The 20,046-nt window shown below is 45.9% G+C and overlaps 1 protein-coding gene across 1 annotated transcript in view; it reads left to right on the forward strand.

Annotated features, from left to right (window-relative positions):
• The first annotated feature begins 10,670 nt into the window (after positions 1 to 10,670).
• FAM20A (FAM20A golgi associated secretory pathway pseudokinase) overlaps positions 10,671 to 20,046 on the forward strand; it is a 45,120-nt gene continuing 35,744 nt past the window's right edge. Inside the window, exon 1 of the mRNA XM_083427651.1 lies at positions 10,671 to 12,956. Coding sequence (XP_083283777.1) covers positions 12,607 to 12,956 — 350 coding nt within the window. The 5' untranslated portion in view covers positions 10,671 to 12,606. The remainder of the gene's footprint in view (positions 12,957 to 20,046) is intronic.

The following is a 20,046-nucleotide window of genomic DNA, read 5'->3' on the forward strand; positions in this document are numbered from 1 at the left end:
TTGCATGTGGAGGAGCGGAGACGCGAACCCGGTTCCCCAGATTACGAGACTACCACTCTTAACCACTACACCACACTGGCTCTCTCTAGATCTAAATGTGGGGTGCTTTTTAGAAAAAGCAAGGGGATGGTGGAAGCAAAGAGGGCTTTCATTCATTGCCCTCCCGGCTGCTGATTTGTCCCTCCAAGAATATCTGCACTGACTTCCTCTCCCTTATTTCCTTCTTTGGCATCCTAGCAGCAGGAAAGCCCACAAGAGGGACGTACAAAACAATCCTATATAGGTTTCCTGAATAGTAAACAGAATTCAAAGGGCTGACTCCGGCATCAAGGTGCATAGGATCGCAGCATATTAATGCATCCACATGGTAGTTTTGGTAGGGGTTGAATTAATAATAAATAAATAAATAAATAAATAAATAAATAAATTTATACCCTGCCCACCTGAGTGAGTTTCCCCAGCCACTCTGGGCGGCTTCCAACAGACTATTAAAATACAATAGTCTATTAAACATTAAAAGCTTCCCTAAACAGGGCAGCCTTCAGATGTCTTCTAAAAGTCTGGTAGTTGTTTTTCTCTTTGACATCTGGTGGGAGGGCGTTCCACAGGGTGGGGGCCACTACCAAGAAGGCCTTCTCCCTGGTTCCCTGTAACTTGGCTTCTTGCAGCGAGGGAACCACCAGAAGGCCCTCGGCGCTGGACCTCAGTGTCCGGGCAGAATGATGGGGGTGGAGACGCTCCTTCAGGTATACTGGACCGTGTGTTTGGAGGTATATATCCAACACACTGGGCAAGATCAGTGTGGCAGTCTGCATTAAAAAATATGGTCCCTTTACTTGTAATATGCATGAAGAGCTCAAAGCGGCTTGCATGTTTCCTAGACAATCACCTGTTTAGGCAGCTTACAAGGCCAGATTTCTCATAGGAAGCACCACGGACACATTTACACACAAATATGTCTGTTGTTTAAAAGCCAATTCTTTTATTTTACCATTAAAGTGGTAAGCCAAGTACATGAGAAGCTACTGTGCTCCAAGTTTTTATGCATCTTCCTCTGCAGATTTAAATTGCTTTGGAAACCTATCTAAAATGTGTTCACACAAAGTTTGCAGGTGTTTATGTGACATCCATGGTTGATTAAGAGTCCATTATGATTTGTTGGGGAGGACATCAAATGGCATGATGCCAAGCAACTGTAATATCCCACACTTCCCAGCGCATCTTCCTATTCCTTTCCTTACTGCAAAAAGTCGGGGGAGGGGGTTGGGAAGTAAAATCAAACAAGAGACCAAATCCACTATAATTGTGCAAGCTGAATTTGCCTGTTTTGTGATTCAATGCCACCCACGAAATAGCAACAGTCTGGCAGCGGCCGTGATTTCTCTGAGACCAAAGGAATTTCCAGTTCTGAATATTGCAAGCTAGAAGCTTCATGCAAGGGATTGGGGGAATTATCCACAACACAATCAAGAGGAACGGGTGTCACATCTGTACTAAATCTGATTTCTTCCTCAGTTGCTAAGCACCTTGGTTATAGATGCAGTTGTTTTTCGCTTCTAACGTCACATCTGGAGCCTGAGCCAGAGGTTTTGTTTCCTGAATTCTAATTACATACTTTTTAAAGGTCACCCAGAAGGAAGGATGGCAGAGGAGTCTTAACATAACGCCAGGGATGAATTAGGGCACCGTGAAACCTGAAAGATTGTCTCTCCAGTCCCAGACCAAAGAGGGGAGTTCTTCAAGGGTGCAGAATTTCAGCAAGACTCTCTAAAGGCATGTTGGGAATACGAAGGGAGTGGTAGGAAATATTATGACAGTGTATTAAACCTTGGCTGCACATGCATCTGAATGAGAAAAGCAATGAAACGAGCAGCCAAAAACTCTGCATCCCAGACTCAGAAAAATAGTTCAGTGATTTAAAAACATTCAGTTGCATCTCAGGAATGCCTGCGAAAATGTGCTCCGTTTCACAGCCCAGTACAAAGCTACCAACAACATCCACTTCTCCCCAGGATGAGAAGCAAACGGCTATCAAAATATCAGAGTCAGCAGTTCCATGGATCAGTATAACAAGTGGGATGGTCACTGTTACAAGGCTGTCATGCTGTGCTGCCATTGTCATAATTACACCATGCCGGTGTCAATCATTGGGTGTGAATCCTTTACCAATCCCTTGGCAACTAACTAACTAACTAACTAACTAACTAACTAACTATCTAACTAACTAAATCCAAGGGTTACTGTCTGAGTTTCTCACAGTGTCCAGGAACAACCCAACATCAAGGGATTGTGGGAAAATAAAATGGCAGCCATCCAATAGTGTTCAAAGCTCTGCTGCTGGGTAAGCCAGCTAGAGCTCACCAACAAGGGGGTGCAGGCCGCCACAAGGCACTTCACTCAAATATGAAGCTGCACAGCGTCTTGATTCCTCAGCAGCAGGTTTTAAGCATCTCTCTGCCCAAACCAAACCCACTGTTCAGCAGTTCAACACCAGAGGCACTTCCTCTTTCTGTACTCAAGTCACAAGGACACGGCAGCATGTTCTGTGATGTAGGAGATGTTCGGAGATGGAGCGGCTTGCATATTTGTCCGGCCACAGATTCTAGCTTTCCCAGAAGTTATTCCCCCAACCATACAGCAGACTAACAATGGCTTGGCATGGAAACATGTCTGACAGGATTCCCTGAGAACACGGACTGCTTCCTGCATTTTGAGTGATATCCAAAGTTAGTCATAATCAATTCAACTAACTGGTCTTGCTACCAGAAGCCCATGCAGTGTAACTATGCTGAGGTTCTTGTGCCAGCGCTCCGTGCTTTTCATTGGCTACCTGTTGTCAGCTACTCTACCTACCAAAATTCACCTGCATCCTTGCCAGACAAGCCCAGCTACTAGCTGGCCAATAATTAACTTCCTTTTCTTCTTGAGCAAATTTTGAGGGGGTCTGGGGGGCTACAGAAAAAAGAAGGGGAAAGTTCTGCTGCACAAGTGGAAGATTGTTGCACTAGCAAAAGGGCAGCACTGGAGACAACCCAGTCTAAATACAATAATTTGAAATAAAAATAATATAATTTCACTACAATAACACACACACGCACACGCACGCTCTCTCTCTCTCACACACACAAAATTAACAGTTCATTTTACATACATTGAAATTTAAGTGAGCATAAAAGTCAACAAAGTAAAATAATTTCACACCTAATCATAACCCCAAAGCTGACAACATTAGGCATTCAGCCCCTTTCAGTGTGGGTTTCACTGACAATCACTCATAAGTGAACAACAAGTGCCAGGCAGATAGGTATTCAAGATCAGGCATCAACCTGGCACCTAAAAGTACACACCTACCTGTAGATACTTACCTAGGACTGGGAGTAAGCTCCACTACACTCACTGGGGTTTTCTTCTGAATCAACATGTGTAGGATTCCTCTGAATGCATTCATCAGTAACTAATTGAAGCCAATCTCCTGTACACAGACAACTTTTTAAAAATGACCTGTGATATTTTGGCACCTCAGTCCTAAAGGTTCTAATTGTTTTGTTACACAAGCATAGAATAATGTTTTGCATATACCATCATAAGCTCCTCCTCCTGCCAATTTTGTAGGATTTAGGACTGGGTGAAAATTCAGTTTTTCTATAGTGAATTATTCAACTGCCTGATAGTATACATCTGCATGTGTTCTTACCTAGTGCAGATTGTACAATATAATTTACATTCCTTTCTCGTTATTCACAGGCAAAACACATTGTTGGAATGTAATCTGCTCCCCATGTAGTCTGCAAAGTGTATATTGTGGAGTAATCAAAGGGTTTTAGGCTTGTCTTTCTCTAAGCACACTAAACATCCCTCCAGCACCTTGTGACATGATCACAGTGGATACCTTATGAGATGTATAATCTGATACCATCTGTAGTGTTGGCATTTCCTCACATTAACCAGAGAAATGAATACTGATCGGCACATGGAATGGGGCTAGTCTTTCACCTTAACAGGGAAAACCATACTGATGAAAATGTATTTGTATATTTAGCTAGACCTTTGACGTATTAGACATTACAGGCATGCCTGCAGAGATTTCTGAGCAACAAAATAAATAAAAATAATATTACACATTCTTGTTTGTAAGGCGCGTCTCCACCCCCATCATTCTACCTGGACACTGAGGTCCAGCGCCAAGGGCCTTCTGGCAGTTCCCTCACTGCGAGAAAGCAAGTTACAGGGAACCAGGAAGAAGGCCTTCTTGGTGGTGGCGCCAGCCCTGTGGAACGCCCTCCCACCAGATGTCAAAGAGAACAACTACTACCAAACTTTTAGAAGACATCTGAAGGCAGCCCTGTTTAGGGAAGCTTTTAATGTTTGATGTATTACTGTATTTTAATATTTGGTTGGAAGCAGCCCAGAGTGGCTGGGGAAGCCCAGCCAGATGGGCGGGATATAAATAAAAAATTGTTGTTGTTGTTTTATTACACGACAAGGAACACAATTCAATGGGGCACTTCCCAGCACAAGCCCAATAAAATGAACAAAATTGGCATAGAAGTACCATGTTCTTGTGTAGCTCGCATTCAGTTCAATGGGCCGTGCCCAGGAGACATTCCCAGTCGAGTGTGTCCAGTACTCAGGGCCAGCCCTACCATTAGGCAGAAGGAGGCAGGTGCCTCAGGTGACAGACGCTGGAGGCCAGCAGTCTATCAACCATTCCCCAAACTAATCTTTAATGCCAAGGATTTATGAATAATAAAAGCCTGGATATTTCCCCATGGAGTTAAAAAAGAAGACAGTACTGTGCAAAGAAAAGGCTCAAGAGTAGTCCTCACCACAGAATGGGAATCAGAGAAAATGACAATTTAATACAGAGCTAACCTCACCCTTTGGGTGGAGAGCTTTTTTGTAAAGTCTCTCATTTGCTGACAATGAGATAATAAATGCCTTCGATCCTAATGCTGTGGTTTCCTGCTATTGACTCATTTTACTGGGCTTCCACGATAGTCTCTCAGCTATCCTATGATAACTTGCTAAAACCTGCTGGCTAATCCTCTTTTTGAAAGCATCTCATTGTGCCTGAATCCTAGGCAACTGCAACCAGTTTTCTGTTGCAAAACGCATGTAAAGGATGATAACTGAAAAGAGACCAGATCCTCTGGATGACATGCTTAGGACACTAAAAGGGTGAGGTCCAACTACACGTTCCAAATCTGGATTAATCAGTAAATTGAGGATAAAGGTTCCAGGTTGTGTTTCTTCCTGTGGTTTTACCAGAATTATCCCAGTGAAGGAAAAGGGATCAATCCAGGCACTTTGAACATTCCTTGAGGTCACCACTAAGCAGATGTGGGGACTTTAGCAACATTTCCAGCTTCTGGGTAAATGAAATACAGTAGCCTCTCCAGCTTCACAGCTGAAGCCCCTGTTCATCAGCTTGGTTGCGGTGGGTGGACAATGTTTGCATGCTCCCCGCCACCACATGAAACAAAACTCCCTGCACATTCAAAATTGGAGAGAAGGCTCGAAATTTCTCCTTAGCATGCAATCTTTCCTCAGGACAATTTTAGACAGGGGAGCATGCAAACAAGTCAATCCCCAGGCAGCTGTCTGAAGTAATACACGTCAGTATGATGCCCACTATGCTAGCCAGCGGATCATATGATGGGACGTGGGTGGCACTGTGGTCTAAACCACAGAGCCTAGGACTTGCCGATCAGAAGGTCGGCAGTTCGAATCCCCGTGACGGGGTGAGTTCCTGTCACTCAGTCCCTGCTCCTGCCAACCTAGCAGTTCGAAAGCACGTCAAAGTGCAAGTAGATAAATAGGTACCGTTCCAGCGGGAAGGTGAACGGCATTTCCGTGTGCTGCTCTGGTTCACCAGAAGTGGCTTAGACATGCTGGCCACATGACCCAGAAGCTGTACACTGGCTCCCTTGGCCAGTAAAGTGAGATGAGCGCCGCAACCTCAGAGTTGTTCGCAACTGGACCTAACGGTCAGGGGTCCCTTTACCTTACCACTGCAGCGGGAAGGTAAACGGCATTTCCGTGTGCTCTGGTTTCCGTTATGGTGTTTCATTGCACCAGAAGCAGTTTAGTCATGCTGGCCACATGACCCGGAAAGCTGTCTGCAGACAAACGCCAGCTCCCTCGGCCTGAAAGCGAGATGAGCGCCACAACCCCATAGTCGCCTTTGACTGGACTTAACCACCCAGGGGTCCTTTACCTTTTTAGCTTTACTTTATGAGCTCAGCTCTCAGAACTACCAAGATTCTTATCCTTGTGGATTTCAATTATTGGGCAAAATCCTCTGTTTGGTTAGAATGCCACAGAAGGAAAATACTAACCGTACCATGAGATTCAGTACATTTGGATGCCTACAGGCACATTGCATCCTTCTGCTGACTTTTTGATTTTGTGACTGCTTCATTCTCAGTCCAAGCCCTTAAATCAGACCCTTCTTTTTGCTCGTGGTACAAAATACTTTTTAACATTCTACACGGTGCTCTCCAATGGCTAAGCCAAGTAAAAAAAAGAGCTTTGCTTCATTTTATAGAGCCATGCCATCGCTTCAGCCATTCTAAATGCAGCGCTCGTGTCCGTCAGTCTTCCAGATTTGATTTGGTTTCAACAGAGGAGTGGCGTCTGGTCATCAACATTAGTAGCCAGAGCATTTGTAATCTAGATGAAAGTTTCCCGCCCCCTTGGCCGCTCTGAATTCCTAGGTCAACTTTTAGATTATGAATGAATATATTCCTCTCCTAGGCTGTGTACACAAAATGCAGCTAGGTTGCTCTTTTTCTCAACTCAGATCAAAGCTGTTGTTGTTGTTGCTGTTGTTGTTGTTTAGTCATTTAGTCGTGTCCGACTCCTCATGGCCCCATGGACCAGAGCATGCCAGGCACTCCTGTCTTCCACTGCCTCCCGCAGTTTGGTCAAACTCACATTGGTAGCTTCTGTAACACTGTCCAACCATCTCATCCTCTGTCGTCCCCTTCTCCTTGTGCCCTCCATCTTTCCCAACATCAGGGTCTTTTCCAGGGAGTCTTCTCTTCTCATGAGGTAGCCCAAGTACTGGAGCCTCAGCTTCAGGACCTGTCCTTCCAGTGAGCACTCAGGGCTGATTTCCTTAAGAATGGAGAGGTTTGATCTTCTTGCAGTCCATGGGACTCCCAAGAGTCTCCTCCAGCACCATAATTCAAAAGCATCAATTCTTTGGCGATCAGCCTTCTTTATGGTCCAGCTCTCACTTCCATACATCACTACTGGGAAAACCATAGCTTTAACTATACGGACCTTTGTCGGCAATGTGGTGTCTCTGCTTTTTAAGATGCTGTCTAGGTTTGTCATTGCTTTTCTCCCAAGAAGCAGGCGTCTTTTAATTTCATGACTGCTGTCACCATCTGCAGTGATCATGGAACCCAAGAAAGTAAAATCTCTCACTGCCTCCATTTCTTCCCCTTCTATTTGCCAGGAGGTGATGGGACCAGTGGCCATGATCTTAGTTTTTTTGATGTTGAGCTTCAGACCATATTTTGCACTCTCCTCTTTCACAAAAGACTTTGATTGCAGATTCTATTCCAACATCCCATTTTAATTTGATATCCATTCTTTCTCCTCGTGCCTTAACTACATCATAGGTTAATTCCACCAACTACCTTTGAGAAGTTTAACTACAGCTTTAATTTCGCCACATCTTCCTAAGAGGAATTGGAACCACTTTTATTATTACTTTGAAGCATACCTCCGGTTGAAATGTAAACATTAAAACTTCTTGTTGCTGCTTTTAGATGGGTCAGACAAAACCGTTGACTTGGGTTAGGAATTTTCTTCAGCCAAGTAAGCTGTGAAAATTCATGAAAGGAACAGCTTCCTATACGTTTGGAAGAGTCCCAAGCAGACCCGGTGTTTTCAATAGGGCTTGTTCCCTAGTCAGTATGTTTACGATTGCAGCCAAAAGTTTAAGATTACTGTAAGATGCTGATCCCAGCATATCCCCAAAAGCAGCCAAAGTAAGGCTGTAAACAACAAACTCCAGGCAGGCATTCCCACTCATCTGATACTGCTGCTCTTGGCTGAACTGCTAAAATATTCTGTTACAGCCAGGTTGCTTAGAAATGCCAGAAGCTGAACATGTTCCTGGCAACTAGAAGGAGAAGAGGGAAAGGGAGGGTCATGCCACACCTTCTGCTGGTAATTTCAAGCATGCCCAAATTCTAGTTTATGGCAGATTTGGTATGCCTATAGGTATTTGTTTATGCAGAGTTTTCAGCATGATCATTAATAATGAGTTATTAATGTAAGAGTATTTTCTCCTAATGGATTAATGCAATTAATATTGTTAGCACTTAAGCTATGGTAGCTAGCTACCAGCAAATAGCCTGAACTACTTTTCATAAATTGGTTGTAATGAAACTCATCACTGTTTAATTCCCATTACAGTCTTATTGATGTCTGACATGCTCCCTCTTAAGCCCCAATTTTCTTTTTCCAATGATGTACTGTTTCTCGATTGATTGTTTTGACGTTTCATTAATATATAATGCCTCAAGTGAAGAAATTGAAATAATGGTAATCTGTTCCCACTGTGCTCTAATGACATTTCGCTGCAGTTAAGCTAGTCGGTTTTTTTATTATTATTTAGAAGAAAACATTGATATCTAAGTTTGGACAATCTAATGCATTTGGGGGGATCATGCCCCAAATAACATTTCAATTAAAATCTCTTTGGGGTGGGCCCACAAAACTGCAGGAGGCACCGAAGAGCTTACTGTGAATGTATATAATGTTCGAACTTTTCAAAATGCCCCAAAGACTAGGATTATATTTAACATTCTCTAATTTACATACTTTTTAAAGTCTGTAATACATATTTTAATGGAATTTCGAAATATCTCTCTCCAGACTGCTTCCATCGATCATCCCCTCCTGAGACCTACTGTGACAAATGTGACTGACAAGAATGACAATACATTGTGATAGAATGAACAGCGAAACCCACCTCTATGGTAATCTTTTCCCCCCTTCCCTCTTTCAAATGGTGCATCTTGAAATTCTTGGATGCTTGGAAACAAATATCAAAAATTATTTGTTTGCTGAAATAAAGGCTCTGGCCAAACCATCTCAGCCTTACAGTCCTAACCTCCTCCCCCCCCCCCCAAAAAAAAATAAGCAAAGATTTAAACAAGAACATAGGGTGTGTTAAGATTCAGTGGTTTTGTTGCTGGTTATTAATCATGGCTGATTAGTATTCGTGTTAATTTTTAGTTGACGTTTTCATTTTTTGTATGTGATTATTTCACTGTCATATGTTATGTAATTCCACCCTGGAATCATATATGATGGAGGGTGAACAATGTTAAAGAAGACAGTGGTGATGATTATGTTAAACTGAATATATTTCAGCTAGTCAGGATATTTTTATTTATTATTTATTTAAATGGCAGCCTTTCCAAGCCCTCTTTGAATTCTTTCTTCAGCGGCAAAGAACTGACAGGCGGTTTGTTTGTTTTTTTACTCACAAAAATATTTTAGCTTGCACTTTAAATGTAATTTCTCCATCAGTCCTTTGTCTCCCTCTGTTCTGATCTGGCTCCCGAAATCTCTCCATTTAAGAAAAAAACCAAACCCCAGATAAAACAATAAAGTTGAGAAAAATTCACAACCATACTTTTAAAACATACAAAATTTTAAATAGTAAGGCAGAGTACAATTTTGTTCTAGCAGTCAACTGTAGCTTACTTTACTCTGGGTTAGGAGCGGGGGGGAGGAGCAAATATGCTTTGCCCATTGTTAGTAACATGGTTATATATACCTGACGACGCCCACATGTAGCTTCTGTTAGGTTACCTAAGAAAATGGAAATAGCTCAGAGAAGGGGAAGGGTGTGGGAAACAGTCCTCCTGAGGAATGAAGACAGGAAATGAATTTTTAAAGTGGCTCGTGCAAGTGCTGCTTTTTGCAGGACAAAAAATAAAAATAAAAATCCAGAATCTGGAGGCACAATATAGGCAGATGCCTTGTACCACGGTGGATGAGCTAGTGCAGTCTCCTCTGGCTGTCAGGGTCTCAGGAAGAGAGTTAAATGTTGGCATTGTGTACTACAATGTGGCACATTTGGATTTCTGAGTGAGTGGTGTGGGCGTCATCTCGTCTTCCCACTTCTCTCTCCCCCCGCCCATTTATTTTATTTAATAAAAGATGCATTCTTTGCAGAAGTGTCTAAATGACTAGCATCCCCCCTCCCTCAAGAGGCAGAAAGAAAGGGTGTGTGCACACGCTTCGGTTTTTGAAGGGATTTGAGCAATAAACAGCCTCAGTCCAGTATACCTGAAGGAGCGTCTCTACCTCCATCGTTCTGCCCTGACACTGAGGTCCAGCACTGAGGGCCTTCTGGTGGTTCCTTCACTGCGAGAAGCCAAGTTACAGGGAACCAGGCAGAGGGCCTTCTCGGTAGTGGCGCCCGCCCGTGGAACACCCCCCCCCCCCAGATGTCAAAGAGAAAAATAACTACCAAACTTTTAGAAGACATCTGAAGGCAGCCCTGTTTAGGGAAGCTTTTAATGTTTAATAGGTTATTGTATTTTAGTGTTTTGTTGGAAGCCGCCCAGAGTAGCTGTGGAGACCCAGCCAGATGTATAAATAAATTGTTGTTGTTGTTGTTGCTGTTGCTGTTGTTGTTGTTATCCAGAAGCGTTATCTTGAGCCTTGAAAAGCACATAGAACCGAGTGTCACTCATTCAACTTCCTCCTTCCGTTTTATGCGCTGTCCTCTTCACCACCTCATGTCCTTGAGGGCAGGGACTGAGCGGGATCAGAAGCTTTATGGGTGCCAGAGGCACCCTTCTGCCCATGGGCACCCTGTTGGCAGCCCTTGCGCTATTTGGAGAGAGAGAAAATGGAGATGCCGGAGACTGGACCATCAAGCTTCCCCAAATAAGTGCTTAAACCATCGATTAGGCAAACTAAGGCCCGGGGACCAGATGCAGCCCAATCACCTTCTAAATCTGGCCCGCGGACGGTCCAGGAATCAGCGTGTTTTTACATGAGTGGAATGTGCCCTTTTATTTAAAATGCATCTCTGGGTTATTTGTGGGGCATAGGAATTTGTTCATTTTTTTAAGAAAATCAAAATATAGTCCAGCCCCCCCGCCCCAAGGTCTGAGGGACAGTGGACCGGCCCCCTGCTGAAAAAGTTTGCTGACCCCTGGCTTAAACGTACGAATATTTGTTTACATGTAAGAGGGAGTATGCAAGGAAAAATGCTGGTGGAAACAATAGGTTCTTCAGCCCTATTTCACTGTGCAGTCAGCTAGCCCTCAACACCATTTTGGTGTTGTTTTAGCCAGTTGCAAGAACTTAACCTGAACCACTTGTTAAAAAGGTGCTTCTCTCTGGCGGCACCATCTTAACTTTCCTGAAGCTGTGAAGCAATTCCGCTGATGGGTGGACCACTTGCCTTTATAACCCAGATTTCCTCCAGGAAATTCAACATGGCATACACGCTTCTCTCCCTTTCCATATTTTCCTCACAACAACCCTGTGAGAAAGGTGTGGCTGACAGTCAGCTTCAGGGCCAAATGAGGATTTGAACCTAGTTTCACACTCTACCCACTAGGCTGTACTGTCCCCTAAGTTATTGATAAGTGTATGCCGTTGCCCATCCCATGCCAATGGGAAGGCTTACAAAGCCACGGGCAACAGCTGACCCGAACTTCTAAGAGCGATGTGCACGTGGGAGAAAAATCTTGTGACCATCATGAGGACTAGGAGCTCGCTTGCTTTTTTGGGAAGAGCTATTGGGCACCGCCAGACGTGCGAGCGTGAGGAGGTGGGTGGGGAGGAAGGACTACACCTTCCGCCCGCCGTCGACGACGCTAGATCATTTCTGGCCACCTCGCAGGAATGTCCTCGCGCGTGGCTCCCTTCTCCGAAGGTGGATAAGCCTCTCTCTCCGCGGAGGGGCTGGGCGCTGCTGCCGCTGCTGCTTCAGGAGCCGAGAGCTTTCCTTCCCCCCGATGGATGCCGAACGCGCCACTTCTGCTCCGTGCCCAGAAACTGTCTCAGGCTTGCCCAGGACATTTCGGCGGCGCTTCGGGGCTGGCGAAGAATGCAGGGAGGCAACAGCGCAAGGCTGCGTCCGGATGGGGATCTGCTGGCCTCTCCGGAGCAGCTGCTGCTGCTTCTGAGCTAACCTCTCCTTGGCACAGGAGGAGGAGGAAGAAGAGGGGTAGGTCAGGTTAGTGGTGCCTGTTCCCCTCCCTCTCCTTCCCCTCCCCGAGCAAGAGCCATCCTCCCCGAGGCTGCGCTGCCTGCCTGCCTGCCTGCCTGCCTGGGCAGGGCAGATCTGGAGAGGCGCTTTGGCGAGGGCGCAGCCTCGCCGCTTTCCTGGAGAAGAGGGACCCTTGCGCTCTCCCCACAGCCTCACCTGCGCCTGCAGCTGCCGCGGGGCAGAGGCCTGGCTCCGGATCCAGGCTCTGGGCGTCCCTTGAGGCCACACACACACACGCCCCTCGGGACTCGTCTCCAGGAAGCCCCTCGGCGCACCCGGAGAGGCGCCAAGGGGGTGCCACCACCCACGTCTCCAGGGCGCAGCGATCCCCCGTCGGGCTGGCCATGCTGGGGCTCCGGCGCGACCGGCTGCTCATCCTGCTGCTGCTGGGGGCGCTGCTGAGCGCCGATCTCTACTTCCACCTCTGGCCCCAAGTGCGCCGCCGCCTGGCCCGCGCCGGAGGGCACGGGCCGGGCTGCTCCTGCCCCGCTGAAGAAGCCGCCGCCGCCTGGCCCCCTAGCACCGAGCCCTGGACGCGGCTGCCGGAGCAGCGCAGTACCCAGACGGCCGGCTCCAAGCTGCGGAGGCTCTTCTCGCACCCGCTCTACAGCGCCCCCGAGGGGCCGGCCGAGAAGCTGCTCAGCGGGCAGGAGGCGCTGCGCTACTACCGACGCAAAGTGGCCCGCTGGAACAGGTGCGTAAGCCGGGCTGGACGGGGAGCAGACCTCCGGGGGGAGCGCGGGGCGGGGTGGGGGGCTTCGCCGGCTTCCCCGGGCAGGGAGACCCCGCCGCCGCCGCCGCCGCGGATCCTCCCCCCGTTAGCATCGCCTTTATTTTCCTACCAGTGCCCGGAACTCCTAAGCAAGTGCGTGTTAATTTCGACCATACGGACTAGAAACTTGCTGGTGTTGTTCAAAAGGGAAATGGAAAGGCCATTCTCTCAGCCGGGGGTGAGTAAGGGGAATAAGAGTTCATTGCAATGTCAGTTCCGGAGGATTGGATTTTTTAACTTGGTTCTACTATTTGAGAGTAAAATGTGCAACTTCTGGCTACAAAGAAGTGGCCTTCTTGAGCGCAGACCCGAAACTCCAATGGGCAAGAAGGGTTGCTGCTTCTCCACTCGCTCTGTGTCTTCTAAACCCCACTGAACTCAGGGAAGGCATGCATTGGATCCAAGTTTGTATGTTTCCATCCTTCCGCTTTAGCCTCTTTATTCTGGGTGAAATTGCTTTATTGGCCTGCATAGTCCAACCCTGCTTTTTAAAAAAAAGAAAAAGAAAAGTTTCAGGCATAAAGGTCCACTATGTCAGTCTTGAAGCCCGATAACCTTTTCAGCTGATCCTCCTTATCTCCAGGCTGTGTAATGCTTCACCTGCTGATTTCTGCAGACTGTGTTGCTGTTAAAGATATAGGGACAAGACAGATTGGCCTTTTTCTCATCAGTTGCCAACCTTACCACCACACTAAAAAAATAAAATAAAAGACAGAGCAAGAATGCTAAGATTTGCTCTCCTGAATGCAACCTAGGTAAAGGGACCCCTGACTGTTAGGTCCAGTCGCGGACGACTCTGGGGTTGCGGTGCTCATCTCGCTTTATTGGCCAAGGGAGCTGGTGTACAGCTTCTGGGTCATGTGGCCAGCATGACTAAGCCGCTTCTGGCGAACTAGAGCAGCGCACGGAAACGCCGTTAACCTTCCCACCGGAGCGGTACCTATTTATCTACTTGCACTGGTGTGCTTTTGAACTGCTAGGTTGGCAGGAGGAATGCAACCTAGGCTGTGTTAAACACCATACTTTTAAAGCGTATTTCCCACCACTCTCACCAAAGAATCCTGGGAGCTGTAGTTTGTGAAGGGTGCTGAGAATGATAGTTTGGGGGCAAACTACAGCTCCCAAGAATTCTTGAGGGATATGCTTTAAATGTATGGTGTGTACACAGCCTAGGGCTCAATGCAGATGCCAGGGTTCCCTGACCTTACGGCTGGACATTCTTGTATCTCATGCTCTTGGGGGGATGAGACTACAGCTTGCTACTTGCTGGAGTAAGCTGCACTGAACAGCAATTGCGACTTACTGTGATTCTTGCACATCAGTTGGGAGGAGGCCTATCCTTCTCCCTGGCTGCTGGAAGAAATAATATGTGGCATTGAGCATGTCCACCAAACAGTTAGTTAAGCAAGGCTCAGTTCCTGAGGTTAAGAGTTCGTTTGTCTGGGTTGCAATGAGGATCTTAGTCACTGCTGGAGTAGATCAAAACCAGTAGCTCAGTGTCAAGGCCCCACTTGCTGGAATATTTCGGGGTGATCAGAATTGCAAGAGGCAGTGGCGTAGCGTGGGTTGTCAGCACCCGGGGCAAGGCAAGTAATTTGCGCCCCCTAACCCTTGGATTTGCGCCCCCTAACCCTAACCCCCAGATGTTGCGCCCGGTGCGGCCGGCCCCCCCTGCACCCCCCACGCTACGCCACTGGCAAGAGGAGAAAGCTGCTTTTAAAACTGGACAGCACAGAATGTTCCATGATTCTAAGCAGAACATCTGTCCTCCGGCGTAGAGCAAGTTTGGTAACATGATCTTTTAAAATGTGACAATTTCTGTGCTCCTTTAACTCCTTGCAAGAGGTTATGACAGAGCCAACGTGTTAAACAACTGCATACATTGGTAGGATTGACAGAAAACTTGTAGTAAAAAATCTGAACTATGGATTGACGAAGGGTTTATAAAAATAGAGCTGTGATAGAGATACAGAGGAGGAAATCGTTACAATGAGATCCACAATTGGGAGTAGGGAGGGAAGTCAGAAGAGATTATATGTTTATGTGTTTAATTTATTTGTTTATGCAAAATGGAAAATGCAAAAATAAAAATTATATATATAAAAGAAGAGCCAAAATGTGTTCATTAGCTTGAAGAGTAGTTAAGAAATAAGCACTAAAGGGAGAAGGAAATGGGGGTGCAGTCCTATCTGAGGGAACCTCATTGCAAATAATTTGCACCACCACTCAGCTATGGCTCTTCCCATCAAATTAATTCATCAGACGCCGCAGCTGTAATATTTGGTAGCTCTTTGTATATTTGATTACAGCTGATTATTGGGGGTAAGCCACAGTTTGAAGTTTGTTTTATGTGAATTCTCCCTTCCTCAAATACAGTGGTACCTCAGGTTACATACGCTTCAGGTTACAGACTCCGCGAACCCAGAAATAGTACCTCGGGTTAAGAACTTTGCTTCAGGATGAGAACAGAAATCGCACAGTGGCGGCAGCAGCGAGAGGCCCCATTAGCTAAAGTGGTGCTTCAGATTAAGAGCAGTTTCCGGTTAAGAACGGACCTGCGGAACGAATTAAGTACTTAACCCGAGGTACCACTGTATTTCATGCAGTACTTGACCAGGAGCACTGGCGGAGGAAGAGGAGTGCGGGGGAGCGCACCGCCCCCGGCAGTGTGATCCCAGTGGGGTGACATCACAGGTCCCCCCCCCCCCGCCAGCGCTGGGCACCACGCCCCCAGGACATGCACCAGCCCTGCCCCCACCTTCTCTCCACCCCCCACACCCCAGTGCCGGAGCATGAAGCTCCACCATTGACCAGGAGATCACAGTTCATAAACTAAATGTCAGAACCTAATTGGAGCTCATGGGATCAGGCCCCTGGCCCATCTAGGCCCCAGCATCCTATTCCCACAGTGGCCAACCAGAAGCCTGTGGGGAAACGGGCAAGCTGGACCTGAACGCAACAGAACTCTCTCTTCCTGCATTTTAGCAACTGATTTTCAGAAGCATTACAAGCTCGGACGGTGGAGGCAGAGTTTAACCCCTGTGCCTTGTAGCCATTGGTAGCCATCCCCTCCGTGAATTTGTCCAGTCCTCTTTTAAGAGAGCTAGTGTGGTGTAGTGGTTAAGAGCGGTAGATTCGTAATCTGGGGAACCGGGTTCGTGTCTCCGCTCCTCCACATGCAGCTGCTGGGTGACCTTGGGCTAGTCACACTTCTCTGAAGTCTCTCAGCCCCACTCACCTCACAGAGTGTTTGTTGTGGGGGAGGAAGGGAAAAGGAGAATGTTAGCCGCTTTGAGACTCCTTCAGGTAGTGATAAAGCGGGATATCAAATCCAAACTCTTCTTTTTCTTCTTAAAGCCATCCAAGTTGATGGCCATCACTGTGAATTCCATAATTTTCAGCTTCATTAGATATCCCTGAGTTCTAGTGTTATGCAAGAGGGAGAAGAACTTTTCCCTATCCATTCTCTCTCCATGCTTCCCACGAATTCTTCCCTTATCTCAGATTTCATGCAGTATTTGATCACGGTTCATAAACTAAGGGGGAGATACAGCTTTTTTTTTTTTTACATCTCCGTCTTATTCACTGTTACTGGGAACTAAGGCATGCTGATTGCTTTGGCACGTACGGAAAGGTAAAGCTGCTGAAAACTGCAGCCTTAGTCTTTTAAAATGCACACTGTACAAAAAAATAATTGGGGAGTGCGTTGAGCAACCGTGCCCTTTCTAAATGCTGCGATTGAGCTTTGTTTAGTCTTTAAACTTATAACAGGGTCACTTCTATCCTGCAGGAAAAAGTCGAGCTGAAAGCCTTGGCACCGGAGCCAAAAATCTTTATCACAAACCTGCCACCGTGTCTATTTTGTGCTTAGTCCCTAATCGGTGCAGCTTACGTGTCACCAGAAACGGAAAACAAAGTAATAATGTAAGAAGAAGAACTGGTCTGAGCTCGAAGGAGCATAATAAGAGTGTGTGACCTTGCTTTGGTTCAGTGGGACAACTGTACTTTTCTTTGAACCACTGAGACGTGACTATAGAGATAAATAAGCCTGTCACCTTAGATCAAAAGCAAGCATGGTGCAAGCACAGCTCTTTGGTCTCTTGAAACTTTTGCAAATAACAGCGGTGGTGACGGTGGGGGAGAAATATGTTTTTTTTCCTAACGGTGCAAATAGCAGCTTGGGGGTATGTGAAAGATTTTAATGTGGAGAATGGGGGTGAAGACAGTCTTCTTCTTCTTCTTCTTCTTCTTCTTCTTCTTCTTCTTCTTCTTCGACGATCACTTGTAGCCAAGTAAGATTGTCTTCCATAAACATGGTTTTAACAGTGAGTCCGTAAGTGACTGTGGAGGCCAATTCTGGATCCACACGTCCTTCCACAGTGGGGACATTGGTTTCCGGGCGGGAGTTGATCACGGTGTGGATTTGCCAAGCGTGCCTTCCTCTTATTTATTTATTTTTTAAATAATGTTTATTAAATGGTTTTATGTTACAAAAAACAATACAGCCGTACTACCACTAAATATAATTAAGAAATAAAGATTACATACATCGATGAGCCCGGCCTTGGCTGGGGAGGGCGGGGTATAAATAAAAATTATTATTATTATTATTATTTAGTTTGTTATTTGTTATTTACCGTCTTATTTCCTCCCAAACATTGCATACAACAACACACATGTGTGCAGACACCCACACTCGCACAGAAAATGATAATAATGAAAGTAAATTTTCCCCCCCTTGTATCTTCCCAAATCTTTTCTTCAACTTTGACTTCCTGTCAAGTCCCTTTGCATATGTTTTATCTTACATTTGAATGTACACAAAACAATAAACCTTTCTATATATTTTTTCTAAGCGTGCCTTCCTCTTAGTATGTTTCTCCCTTGCGTCCTGACCTGGGATGGTGTTACTCAGAGTAGACCTATTGCAATGAATGAACCTGACTTAGTCACTTAGTGGGTCTTCCCTGAGTAAAACATAATTCCATATTGCCCCGGCCAGTTAGCAACACTATTCTCAATGCATGCATGCACCTGTTTTTCTCTGCTGTACTACTGTCCTGAGAATTCTCAAACACTTGCTGTCCTCTGTGCTCAGTCACTCCCATGCTGGGATGCCATCAGGAATGCTTCTTGCCGCCTGTGTGCAAGATGTTTCTGCCCGCTCAGCTCCCATCCCACCTGCCACCCATTTGCCTCTCCTACCAGCAGGCAGGCCAGCCACTTGCCCCACTGGAAATGGCGTTGAAAGCCAGGAGGCAAGCTGGGAAGAGAGGACAGCGCCCAGCTGGGGGAGAAACAGTGGAGTAGCGTGGGTTGTCAGCACCCGGGGCAAGGCAAGTAATTTGCGCCCCCCCCCGCTGCACTGTCCCTCCCCCAGATAGTCCCTTGCTCTCTCTCCGCACTGCACCGCACGCCTGGCACCCTCCCCTCCACAGTGGGCAGCGACCCGGCGGCTCGGATCGGATTCGCACAGCCAGCACTGCAGTGAGAGAGAGTGAGTGAGCCAGGTAGGGGCAGAGAGCTGTGAGTGCGAGCGCCCCCCCCAGATGTTGCGCCCAGTGCGGCCTGCCCCCCCTGCACCCCCCAAGCTACGCCACTGGGGAGAAATAGCTGCTTAGGGAGGGAAAGAGGGGGGTACCAACTTGCAGAAAATATTGGGGGTGGGTGGATCACCTAAATATTTTATGGGGGGAGCTGAAGAAATCAGGGCCCCACAAAATTGGCACCTATGCACTGAAACTGCCTTGCCCAGTCTGGTTGATGGCATTTGTTGGAAGGTTGATTTTGGGGGTGGGGGAAAGTATGATTTCATTTGTTCTCCTTGATCTCTCAGCGGCTTTTGATACCGTTGCCCATGGCATCCTTCTGGAGGGTCTCAGGCAGGTGGGGGATTGGAGGCACTCTCTGACCGTGAATCTGCTCCTACTTTGGGGGCCATTTCCGGAAAGTAGTTATGGCTGGCTGCCGCTTAGCACCTAGGAGTTGTCCTGGGTGTCCTGCATCTTGTCCCCTGTGCTCTTTAACAAGGGGCAAGTAACTAATATTTTTATTATTATTTTATTTATATTTATAAATATTTTATTATTATTATTCTAATTTATTTATTTTTCAGATTAAAGTTTTACAATCACGTATTCAACATCCAACATAAAAACAAGATTCCAAAGAATCTCCTCCCCTTTGTGGGTCCTATTGTTAATCATTTCCTCCTGCATCTTTTATGATAATCCAAACCTTCCTTTTCTTTTCCCCCATTTAATTTATTTATTATTAATGTTGCAATACATATATGAAATCTTTACATATTGATACATATACAGTATATTCGTAAATTCACATTTTCACATTTCATTATGTACCAACATTTATCCATTTCTTATTTCTTGCCCTGTGTCTTCCTCCACCCGTATGTGACTTCCTTGTTATTATTTTGTAACTTTATTATTGAGATTGTAATTCTGTATCTTAATAATTAAACATTCAATCTTATATATCTGCTTAGCTTAACTTTGCAAAATCAGTTTCTCCAAAACTCTTACATCTTTAACATAATCCAAACATTTTACATCTCCATTATGTTCAAAATTCACCTTGAAGCTATAAGCATTAGTCCAATCCTACGAACGATTTTAGCTGTTCCCATTCCTTATTAAAATTTTGGTCACCTAGAATTGGCCCAGAGATGGAAAGAAGATAAAGTCCCTACCAGAGAAGAATGGCAGATTAAGTTGATTCTTCCGGTCATTGTAGCCATCTCTGGGCCAATAACATCCACACAGCCGTGGTCACGTACATAAATAGTCTTTTCTGCTACCTTGGGATTTTGGCACATAGAATTCCTAAACGAAAGGCAGGGGCAGCTATTTAATAAATCAATGGTGAAATTTTATTTAAAATTAATGAATTGATTTAATCATCATCATAACTAAGAGTTAGCTTTGTGCGGCAAGCTACTTTCTGTGCCCATCCACATACCCCTCTTGGTTGGCGTTCAGCCCCTGGGCCTAAA

Source organism: Podarcis tiliguerta, assembly GCF_965153285.1.
Source record: "Podarcis tiliguerta genome assembly, chromosome: 2".
Lineage (NCBI taxonomy): Eukaryota > Metazoa > Chordata > Lepidosauria > Squamata > Lacertidae > Podarcis > Podarcis tiliguerta.